The sequence below is a fragment of the Acipenser ruthenus genome, chromosome 6 (assembly GCF_902713425.1).
Source record: "Acipenser ruthenus chromosome 6, fAciRut3.2 maternal haplotype, whole genome shotgun sequence".
Classification (NCBI taxonomy): domain Eukaryota; kingdom Metazoa; phylum Chordata; class Actinopteri; order Acipenseriformes; family Acipenseridae; genus Acipenser; species Acipenser ruthenus.
This window is the reverse complement of record NC_081194.1, coordinates 43,555,885-43,568,172: the sequence shown is the minus strand read 5'-3', so window position 1 is coordinate 43,568,172 and position 12,288 is coordinate 43,555,885. Positions and strand designations below refer to the sequence as shown.

The 12,288-nt window shown below is 37.4% G+C and overlaps 1 protein-coding gene across 1 annotated transcript in view; it reads left to right on the top strand.

The window, feature by feature from the left end:
• LOC117410364 (adenylosuccinate synthetase isozyme 2) overlaps window positions 1-12,059 on the top strand; it is a 57,550-nt gene extending 45,491 nt beyond the window's left edge. Inside the window, exons 7-13 of the mRNA XM_034016801.3 lie at window positions 41-122; window positions 833-959; window positions 2,259-2,413; window positions 2,951-3,075; window positions 6,944-7,041; window positions 7,294-7,443; window positions 8,568-12,059. Of these exons, the coding sequence (XP_033872692.1) occupies window positions 41-122; window positions 833-959; window positions 2,259-2,413; window positions 2,951-3,075; window positions 6,944-7,041; window positions 7,294-7,443; window positions 8,568-8,620 (790 nt within the window). The 3' untranslated portion in view covers window positions 8,621-12,059. The remainder of the gene's footprint in view (window positions 1-40; window positions 123-832; window positions 960-2,258; window positions 2,414-2,950; window positions 3,076-6,943; window positions 7,042-7,293; window positions 7,444-8,567) is intronic.
• Window positions 12,060-12,288: the final 229 nt, after the last annotated feature.

Sequence of the window (12,288 nt, the reverse complement as noted above, 5' to 3'; positions counted from 1 at the left end):
TGCTGTAGTGTTATTCACTTGATATTCCTTTTAATTCCAGGTTTAAAGTCCTGGCCCACCAGTACAAATCAATGTACCCTACCCTGGATATTGATGTAGATGGAGAATTAGAAAAACTAAAGGCAAGTTGGTGATATTGTGTGCTTCCTTTTTCCCCTCCTTTTAATGTAACTGTTTAAAGTTGCCCAAGCTCTGTGATGTACAACAGGTCTAAAGGCCTGCTTAACGTACCATTGTGTTTCACCTTCAGTAATCCTTTCATACCCATGTCATAGGTTAGGTGGGATCCACCTGTGCGTCATGAAGTATTGTTTTCAGATTTAGATGAGAACTGGGTGTCATTGATAAGTGGGTAGACCTCAGTGAATCACTTAGAAATTAAGAGAAATAATGTCCTTGAGAATGTATGATTTACAATACAAATTTGATGCCTGGTAGAGAAAGAAAAGAATAATGATGTATTGGCTCAGTCTATACTGAAGAACTGTATATTTCTACATGGCTATTATTATTATTAATATTATTAATATTATTAATAATCCAGTCTTACATTAAATAGTAATGGTCCAATTCAATTAACTTTTGCCCCCTGTGGAGAGGCATTTTGGAACAGAGAGGGTTCATGCAATGTATGAATTGTGTGTTCATTTAGTAAAATAAATTCTCAAGCTGCTGTCTGATACAAAATGCCTTTTTTTAACCATAAGTTAATTGAATTGGCCCTTAAGCCATCATAGTTCTGTGGGAATACAATGCATGGTGTGACACATATGTTGTTACTGTGTAATTGATATGTGACACTACTCTCTAATCCGGTTTGTTTTGCCCTTAGGTGTATGTGGAGAGGATAAAGCCCATGGTGCGAGATGGAGTGTATTTCATGTACGAAGCTCTGCATGGGCCGTCCAAGAAGATCTTGGTGGAAGGCGCAAATGCAGCACTCCTTGATATTGACTTTGGTAGGATAGTTTTAGCCATAGTTTTCTGTGCTTTTTGTACTAGTAAATGCAGTAAAGACCCAAGCTTGAATCGATCTGTCAAAGCCTAACTGCTTGTACTACTGTAAGTAATGAACAAACCAACCCATTAGCTATTGTTTAGAAGTTCATCTCTGTTAGGGTGTTTTTAAAATTGTTTTTGGATGTCGGATCTGGTCCGACATCGCAATTTTCCCTTTCCGGTCCAATGTCGGACCCTGTCCGACATCATCAAAAAGATGCAAAAAACAGGTTTCTAGTCGCTTTTTTCTCCAGAAAAAGCCGAGAAAACCATTCAATGGCCGAGTGAGACCGATAGGAGCCGAGAGAAGCCGAAAAAAAAAGGGCGTATCTCATGAATACTGATAGACCCGACACCACATAGATAACACAGACTTAAACAAACAAGATAGCTGCTTCCGCATCCAGCGCTCAAAGAATATCACAGACATTTGCAGAGCTTTTTAGATGTTATAGTAATAAAATAACGACTTGGATCGCATTATTGAGGAGTTTGGTGATAAAACGAATGATCAAGAGATGATTTATCGGTATGTACTATTAAGAGGCATTTGAAAAATGTAGTGAACAAGGGGTGGGGCGGGGCTGGAGATGCAGTATTGAGTGTCCTGTTGATATGCAGTGCCTTTTAAACCTGTTTTACGGTGAAAAAAAAAATACTTTTAAACAACGCGTCTAAAATAAACTGCGCTTGTGAAAATAAATTGGACCTGACGCGCCTGACACGCGCTGAATAAATGGACCGCTAAGGGTTAAGGAATTTAGCTACCTGTTGCAGGTCAATGTCAAAATGATCTTAACTTGAGCCCAGGGCTTTCAGTGTAAAAACTAAAGCAGAATTACACACAAATTAAAACGTGCCTAAAGAAGTCTGAGTGCATCTGACCTTTCTTTGAAATCCCCAATCTCTATTTACAATCGTAACTTTTTCAATGCAGGAATAACCTTAGACAAAGCAATCATGTGTTTGTGCAAGCTCAATTACCTCAATTGGTGTTGCCTGCTGGCCTTCCTGATTGTTTTTGTGCAATGGCTTTTTAGTTTCCAAGTATTCACATTGCTGTGCATAACCAGTAACTGCCACTTAAACAATGAGGAGAATAATTAATGAGTCCCTTTTTTGTTTTCCGAAACCGCCTCAATCAGCGTGACCTGACTTTCCAAGTCTGTTGAAATACAAGTCTGGGCATGTTTTCTGCACTGTTTTGTTTTCCGCACTGTTTTGTTTGACTCATTGTTTTGTTTGACTCATTGTTTCAGGTACTTACCCCTTTGTGACCTCATCCAATTGCACAGTTGGGGGTGTCTGCACTGGGCTGGGGATGCCGCCCCAGAATGTGGGAGAAGTGTATGGGGTCGTCAAGGCGTACACCACAAGAGTGGGAATTGGTGCCTTCCCTTCTGAACAGAATAATGTAAGGAATACACTTTATTCTCAATGCACATGATTGTAAACATATTCATTATAATTACAGGGGTAGAGAGAGCACCTGCTTTAAAATCCCAGGTCTTACAGTATACAATAAAACCTTAACTATTAACTTTGGTCCAAACAGACCCCTGGCAATGGGTTTTTAAAAAGATATTTTGAGGCAGTACAGAAAATCACTCCCTTTTTTTATAGTGTAATATTAGTTTTGAGCAGACTTTTTAAAGTGTAGTTTTAGTTTTGAGAAATGCAATAATGAGCAGCAATTACAGGTATGATAGGAAAGCAAATGTAAACATTTTGTATGTATTTATTCAAGTTAGGTGAAAGCACTTAACACAGACATCATACAATGGTAAGTGTACTGTTAAAAAAAAAAATAATAATAATAAAAGAAAAAACTAAATAAAATACAAATTGAAGCTACTTATACTAGTTTATTTTCTGGTTATTCTCAAAAGAACTGAAAACGAAGGTTTGCTCATGTTGTGACGCATGTTTTTCTTACTTACTCCTACATTAGGAGATTGGCGAGTTGTTGCAGACCCGAGGGAAGGAGGTTGGAGTCACCACAGGCCGGAAGAGGAGATGTGGTTGGCTGGACATGGTGCTATTGAAATATGCACACATGATCAATGGGTTTACTGCGTAAGTGAAGGTGCTAAGTGGACGGATGAGCTCAAAACCATAGCATAAGTCATTTCATTCTGACTATAGATTAGACTTGGTGTTATATCAAATCTTATCTTGAATGGTTTCCCACAGTTTTATACTGTATAAACCAGTTTTTTGTCATCTGTTTATCGCCATACTCTTACTGCCCACCTATAGCAAAGAACATATTCCCTCCAATCAAACCACTGCTACCAGACTCACTTTCCACCTCTTTCAAACAACAAATTGTCCTAAATGCAAAGCAAAAGATTGTTAAATCTGGGTACAGTAAGTGCCCATTAACAACTTACCCAAGTCTTATTTGCTGAAGCATACTAAAGTATACCCAGCACTGAAAACATGTTGCTGTCATCCTCTGTATGTACTATTTTTTTCATTTTACGTTCTAAATTATGTAAGAACATCAATTACAAAGACATTTTACATTGCAAATCAGAGCATTCTAAATTCTTGGCAACTTTGCTCTGATTCGACAGTATGGCCAAATGTTGATCTTTTTTGAGTTATCGTTGAGCGCAAATATGTCTTGATCAGTCAGCCTGGAAAAGCTGAGCTCATCAGAAGCAACCGTCACTGGAATGATCTGTTGGCTCACCTGTTTTAATGCATGTACTGCAGCATTTTCACAGGACTCATACCTGCCGACTTGATGAGCTGCAGCTACAGCGTCAACCCCCCCCCCCTTCAATTAGTTATTTGTTTTGTGTTACAGTAAATATTTTTAACAAAATGTACTCCATATCAAATCACACCCATATTAGTAATATTTTGTAAAAAGGAAATTCTGCCGCATCTCGCTCATCCATGGCAAGACTCGTAGCAGCCTATAATATTTTAAGTTTTTCTTCGAAGAAAAAAAAAATTGTAAACAAAGGGGGTATTTTTGATGTGGGTAGATGTATTTTAATTGTTATATATAAAATAACCTATAACTATGTAAATAAATACAACAGAATTTGTACGATATGCTATACACATACATGTTTGTGTAGATGGTTTTCTCTTCTTCGGAGCAATAACCATACGACAGCTTGCCCCAGATGCATTTGGCCTTAGCAGGACAAGGTGGTGATTGTGGCGTTTTTCATCCAACAATCAAACTTGTTTCGATTTTTGCATTTTTTTGTTGCAGCGATTACGCTCAAGTGTGAAAGGTAGTATTCAATCCATAGGTTTGAATTTTTTTTTTTACTGTAGAAAACACAGCGAATAAACGCTAGTGTGAAAAGCCCTTTAAATAGCAAAACTTAACAAATGTATATTATACAGAATTAACTTGGTGAACAAAAACAGTAATAAACAACACAGTTTCACACAGAAATCAAGCATTGTCGATTGTTTCGCATGCAAAAACATATGCTTTTAAAGTTCTGCTGACAGGCTTGTTATCCCGAATAACCTGAGCTTTAAAGCCAATTGAACGAGAACTCATTTTTCTCTTCTAAATCATTGTGCAGTGCACTGATACTGTAACCAGCTGCACTTGGTAGTTGAGAAGGAATGAACGAACTATCCGTTTCCAGTCAGAGTTCAGTCACGTGAAACGACAGTTATCCACTAGTGTTTTTAATAGTTTGTATCCCTTTTGGTCGAGTTACGAGTAAAGCGTGGTATCGAATTAAAAAAATAAGAGGCAGGATGCATATATTTTATATGGAGAAAATTCGGGACCATGTCTGTCGAGTTAAGCGAGGTTGACTGTATATATTCTATTATATATATATATATATATATATATATATATATATATATATACTGTGTGTGTGTGTGTGTGTGTGTGTGTGTGTGTGTGTGTGTGTGTGTGTGTATATATATATATATATATATATATATATATATATATATATATATATATATATATATATATATATATATATATAATGTGTGTATATACGTACAGTACTGTGCAAAAGTTTTAGGCAGGTGTGAAAAAATGCTGTAAAGTAAGAATGCTTTCTAAAATAGACATGTTAATAGTTTATATTTATCAATTAACAAAATGCAAAGTGAGTGAACAGAAGAAAAATCTACATCAAATCAATATTTGGTGTGACCACCCTTTGCCTTCAAAACAGCATCAATTCTTCTAGGTACACTTGCACACAGTTTTTGAAGGAACTCGGCAGGTAGGTTGGCCCAAACATCTTGGAGAACTAACCACAGTTCTTCTGTGGATTTAGGCAGTCTCAGTTGCTTCTCTCTCTTCATGTAATCCCAGACAGACTCGATGATGTTGAGATCAGGGCTCTGTGGGGGCCATACCATCACTTCCAGGACTCCTTGTTCTTCTTTACGCTGAAGATAGTTCTTAATGACTTTCGCTGTATGTTTGGGGTCATTGTCATGCTGCAGAATAAATTTGGGGCCAATCAGATGCCTCCCTGATGGTATTGCATGATGGATAAGTATCTGCCTGTACTTCTCAGCATTGAGGAGACCATTAATTCTGACCAAATCCCCAACTCCATTTGCAGAAATGCAGCCCCAAACTTGCAAGGAACCTCCACCATGCTTCACTGTTGCCTGCAGACACTCATTTGTGTACCGCTCTCCAGCCCTTCGGCGAACAAACTGCCTTCTGCTACAGACAAATATTTCAAATTTGGACTCATCAGTCCAGAGCACCTGCTGCCATTTTTCTGCACCCCAGTTCCTGTGTTTTCGTGCATAGTTGAGTCGCTTGGCCTTGTTTCCACGTCGGAGGTATGGCTTTTTGGCCGCAAGTCTTCCATGAAGGCCACTTCTGACCAGACTTCTCCGGACAGTAGATGGGTGTACCAGGGTCCCACTGTTTTCTGCCAGTTCTGAGCTGATGGCACTGCTGGACATCTTCCGATTGCGAAGGGAAGTAAGCATGATGTGTCTTTCATCTGCTGCAGTAAGTTTCCTTGGCCGACCACTGCGTCTACGGTCCTCAACGTTGCCCATTTCTTTGTGCTTCTTCAAAAGAGCTTGGACAGCACATCTGGAAACCCCTGTCTGCCTTGAAATTTCTGCCTGGGAGAGACCTTGCTGATGCAGTATAACTACCTTGTGTCTTGTTGCTGTGCTCAGTCTTGCCATGGTGTATGACTTTTGACAGTAAACTGTCTTCAGCAACCTCACCTTGTTAGCTGCTTCTGTTTCAGTTAATGATTGTGTTTCAACCTACATATTGAATTGATGATCATTAGCACCTGTTTGGTATAATTGTTTAATCATACACCTGACTATATGCCTACAAAATCCCTGACTTTGTGCAAGTGTACCTAGAAGAATTGATGCTGTTTTGAAGGCAAAGGGTGGTCACACCAAATATGGATTTGATTTAGATTTTTCTTCTGTTCACTCACTTTGCATTTTGTTAATTGATAAATATAATCTATTAACATGTCTATTTTTGAAAGCATTCTTACTTTACAGCATTTTTTCACACCTGCCTAAAACTTTTGCACAGTACTGTGTGTGTGTATATATATATATATATATATATATTGTCCCTATTTGCTGTAGCTTTTGTTAGAAGAAATCTGTTCTTTGCTATCAGTGGTTCGTAAATGAGTCTAGTGGTATAACAGACTGGACTATATATGAATAGCTTTGCCATTTTCAACTTAGCTGTGACAAGGCAGATCCTGTTTGTCTGATGAAGAAATTAGATACTGTTGTCTACTTCTCAGCTCCCCCTACCATTCAGTCCTGGGCCTGACCACAAATTGTACTGAATTGCATGGTAGTTCAGTGATGTGGACTATTGTTTACAACACCACCTACCCCCTATCGACAGTGATATGTTTAGGCGTTAACTGTGTAATGGTGGGAACAGTTCAGTAAATACCCGTCCTTCTTTCCTGTCTTTCAGCTTAGCTCTAACCAAACTGGACATCTTGGATGTGTTTCCAGAAATAGAAGTTGGTGTTGCCTACAAGGTAGACAATGAATCAATACCTCACTTTCCAGGTAAAGAAAAAAAACCCTTTTCTACAAGTCACTAATAAGTTGGATTTAACCTCTAGGTACCAATACTGTGTAATGTGTATGTAATAACAATATACTGACTGGATTGCGTGTGCCCATGTAACTGGTTTGTTGAGTGCATAACAGCTAACTTCATCTTGCTATGTGCGGAGGAAAAGGTTGGAGTGCTATTTCTTGATGTTACTGGCATTGATGCTAGTTTTGCTCTTGTTTCTTTTCTTTGTCTTCTTTCAGCCAATCAAGAGGTCTTAAACAAGGTAGCGGTTCAATACGTCACCCTCCCCGGCTGGAACACAGACACGACCAGTGCTAGGACGTTTGAGGAGCTGCCAGAAAACGCACAGAAATATGTTAGGTTTATTGAAGAACACCTTGATGTGCCTGGTAAGAGATTCACTGTGGTAACTGTCTGTGCAGCTTTTTTCGTGTGTGTGTGTGTCTATACTGAATACTAATTTATGGCAAGTTGCCCAACCCACATGATTTAAATGAGAATGAAAACATTTGTTTAGTTTTTCATTAATGAACCTTAACTATAACTCAGTATTGTTCTTGAAAGTATCATAAACAAGAGGTGTATGGAGGATGTCTGCCTATCTTTCTGTCCATCCATCATACTGTTTATCTAATTTACAGTTTTATATACACTGCCTGGCCACTTTATTGGGACCTGTACCACCATTTGCCCTGATTTAAAGCCTTGACATGACGTGGAGTATCTCCACAATGTGCTGAAATATATCTGAAGGGATGTTTAATCCATTCAGCCAGTAATATTTCACACAATTGGTGCGGAGAGGTAAGCAGGTGATCACAATGAATGCATATTTCAAACATAATTAATTGGATTGAAATCAGAGGACTGTGGTGGCCATGGAAGATTCCTGAAATCTGTCATGCTGCTAAACTATACTCGCTCAATTCTGGCATGGTGGATTATTGTCTTGGAACTAGCTGTCGCCATCAGGTACAAGCACAACACTGTCGAGTGGCCTTTTTTCTGTAACAATGCTTAAGCAAACCACGGAATTTGTTCAGCTTTCCACAGTAATCAAAAAACCCAGGGTATACCTGGAGAACATGCCCCACATCCAAGTGAAATCCAATTGGGTAGACCAGTCATAATAAAGTGGTCCAGCAGAGAGCTGCTTTCCAAGGATAAGAAAATTGCTCTGGAAATTATTTAGCAAATGTAGTGTCTGTCTAGCCATTTTTACATGTGCATATATATGGTCATAGGTCATAGTGATTTAATTTTGCGTGATACTGATAATAGCTGAAATTTTGTATTTACAACTATGGAAGTGGTTGTATGTTACTGATGTTCCCATTGGTAAAAACTAAGAATCTGATCTTGCATGCTGAAAACCTAAAAAAAAAAACACAAACTTGGAAACATGAGATGATGGTGATGATGATGATGATGATGATGATGATGATGATGATGATCAGTCCCTGTGTTTTTTTTTTTCTTTTTGTTTTTAAATGATTTTTATTTTTTTTTCCAGTCAAGTGGATAGGTGTGGGCAAGTCTCGAGAGTCAATGATCCAGCTGTTTTGAAGACTTTGCTTCCTAGTCATCAGCGGCTCCTTTGGGATCTGCAAAGAAGAGGGGCAGGAGCATACAGACAAATGTTGCATGTAGACATTTTACCAGTGTTGGACATTCTAGTATTCATTAGCAACAGAATCCTATAGTGCAATAACATTGACCCATAGGAGTGATAGTCATGTATCCACAGCACACTCCTTGTACAGAAATCTTCTTTTTTTTTTTTCTTTTTTTGTTGGCGCTGGAATAAATTACCAAAACATTTAAATCTGTAATACTGTATACAGCATTTAGCTGTCCTCTTGGACATTGTCCTTGGAGTTATGACCCATGCACTTAAAATAACTTCTACATGGTTGTATCTTCAGTTATAGGAATTCATAGGTCTCCTGACATAAATGCCAAAAAACATTGTAGAAAAATCCCTTTTTTGTAATAAATTAGTCACAGTTGCTTTATTTTGGAGGCTTTTATTAGTGTTCCAAGGGAATAAATAAACCCATAAATAAAACTTGTAGTACATCTTAAAGTAGTACTTGAAATACCCTTGAATTACTAAAATAACCTTTTAAAACAAATTAATTTATCACAGGCTCATCCTAGCTTTGGATTAACTATCATTAAAATCCTATCTAGCTGTCTAGCACACATGAGTTATTAAGCAACTAATCAGCCTAATTTTCTAGCTTAGTGCTGGGTTATAGCACTAGTAATGGGTTTTTCAGTTGACTCGTCTCCTAGTGCTCCATTAGGGCAGCTGTAGTCCGAGGGCACATTTTAACAAACTTTAGGTACCAAAAGATTTTCTGTTAAATATTTGATTGTAACTTTAAACATTTCATTCCATATAAACGTCAACAACCATTAGTCAGTGTAATTAGACATACATGTGATAAGGTTTCATGAATTTTTGGGTTCAAAAGCTAGAAAATGTGTTATCTGTGAATGAAGGGGGTTTCAGTGCATGTACTGTTTTTTATGTGTGTCCTGAAGTGGCTTGTTTCCAGCTTGATTTTAAATCTTGAGGGTGGTGATGAAAGCAATTGGACTAGAAAAGTGTAGCTATGAAGGTGTAATGGCTTAGAAATACTTACCACTCATTTAGACAAATAACATTTTTGCAAGTCAGTCGTCATTTTGCTAAATACTTGTTTTAAGGCTTTTTTGCATGCTTTCACTCGGGTGAATACAATGTATCCTGCCAGTACACTATAAACAAGGCCCATTGCCCTGGTTTTACCAAGACTTTTTCGGTGTTTATAAAAATAAAAAAAGTCTGTTTGCTCTGAATGAAATGTAAAAATGGAAAATAAATGGCCTTGAGTATAAATGTACTTTTGAAACCCTACTTGAGCTTCACACTCAGTCTAGGTCCTAATACAGTACTGTACAGCTATGGCTAAAAGTTTTGCATCACCTAGAATGTTAGGATTGAGTCATAATAAAAAATAAACGATATGAACATAAATTAGATCTTTTATTTAACATCATGTGATCAAAGAAACTACAAAATGATATTGCAAAAGTCTACCGGAAACCATTCCGTGTTAGATTTTGAAATGTCACATTTTTTAATGTCAGTTTCTGTGAAGTATATGGAAAACTGCAAAGCGTAATGTAATTCAATATGTTAATATAACATTATTCAGCAGGTTTCATTCGACTGTATAAAGCAAAATTAGTTCATTCTACAGGGTGTTGAAACTTTAGGCCATAGCTGTACATGTTGCACAGGAAGTTAATTGTGTGGTGGCAAGAGGATAAATGGACTTCACCCAAGCCAAAGTAAAAAAAAAAAAAAAAGTTTGTTGAAATGAAAACATCTACAGCGAAATGTTGTGTTAATGATAATTATCCCTTTTTTTTGGGGGGGGGGGGGGGGCGAGTATGGCAAAATATTTTATTGTAAAAGTGGTGTTATTTTTTAAATTCCTAGCAGATAAATTTGCAGTAGTTCAAAAAGGACAAAAACACACCCTGCTGCATTGTGGGTAACATTGCTGTGGACTAAATCAGATAATACACTAAGTGAGGTGAAGGTACTCTTTTAGAACAGAGTTGCATTCCATACACTATAAATTCTGAAGAGGCTCATGTGACATTTTTCTGCTTGTACTTAACAACAACTTGCTTATGTAAGGCAGCCGCCCACAACAGCAGCTTTAGCATACATTTTCTCCACCATGCACACCTGTTTCCCTAAATGTGCAGTTTTGAAAAAATTCCTGTTTTAGCAAACAATTATTTTCATTTTAAAACATAGCTGATGCTACACTAAATTAAAGAAATCTGTTTTCAAGCCTTGACCCAGAAGACATTGCTGGGGTGAATGGACCTAGGAAGTAAAGCAGTAACTGACTTCCTGAAAAGCAAGGCAAGCAAAGTTAGAACTTTCATTAATCTAGTGTACTACCAAATGTCATGTTTCAAAACTGCACATTGGTGACCTGTATCGTGAATGGACATGCATGAGAGGTAATATTTATGATAATATTTGTGTTGGCAACAACCACTGTTTGGATTCTGCTGTGACGTTCATATAGAAATTATAAATACCACATAGTAGTTCCTGAGTACAAGATCTGTTTTGGGGCTTTATAATATGTTAATCATTTTGCTACACACAACTCCCTACACAATGTATTATTTTATAGCTTCTTTTAACACGAAAAGGTTTATTCGCTGGAGGTTCCTTTTCTACGTCAGTTGTGTATGGTTTGGATTAGTATGGTTTTGGACAAGATTTGAATCAAGTTCCAAACCTGAATGCATGTCGGACACTTACTGTGTGCCACTTCTGGACTGTAAGGCCAGTAATACAGCTATGTATATTCCCAATGACACATTAAACTATAAATATAAAGTACTACTTTGGCTTGTAAAACTTGTGTGATTAAAGTTCAAACACGATTATTATTATTTATTTTTTTTAAATAGACATTGAGGGGAACCACACACAACAACACAGTAGATCTTTTTCATTGCTGAAAAATCTTATTTTTCTATGTATTAATTTACACATTTATAAATCATCCTTAAGGACCGCTAACATCTCTTCATGTTATGGTTTAATGCAGATTTGCACAAATATATTGCCTGTATCTTTTCTCTCTCTAGGTGTTTGAGCTAGTGTGTTGTATTGTAATGCTGTTGAATATTTAACAGTTTTCTGGGTTCTAATCCTACAGTTGCACTATAAATTCTGGTAGTGTAATATGGTGTGTGTGTGTGTGTGTGGATGGATCTGTTCATCTTGGGGAAGGGGCAGCAGTGTGCAGGACGATATTGAAGTGTGCATGTATTCTCATAATTATGTACAGTCTGTTGGCCTTTCTCTTTGTAATTTAAGACCGCAATGTTGAACTCCTTTAAATAAAAAATGCCACAAAACTAATCGGTATAAAAATAATGGGTTCATTTGCAACAATAAAAACTCTTGAAATTGGAATCTGTTGTTTGTAGTGTTTTATCCAATGTAATGTTATGCTATCCATCCATACATATCCATAATAGGGTTAAACCTGTAAGAAACAGTTCTTTGAATGCACCTCAGTAGAAGGTCAACAAAGGACATCCTACATTGACTGGTCTCGCATTTAGGAAAAAGCACATCCTGTCATTGACTCGTCTCACACTGGACAAAACACATCCTGTCTGACTGGAAATTGTTGTATTGT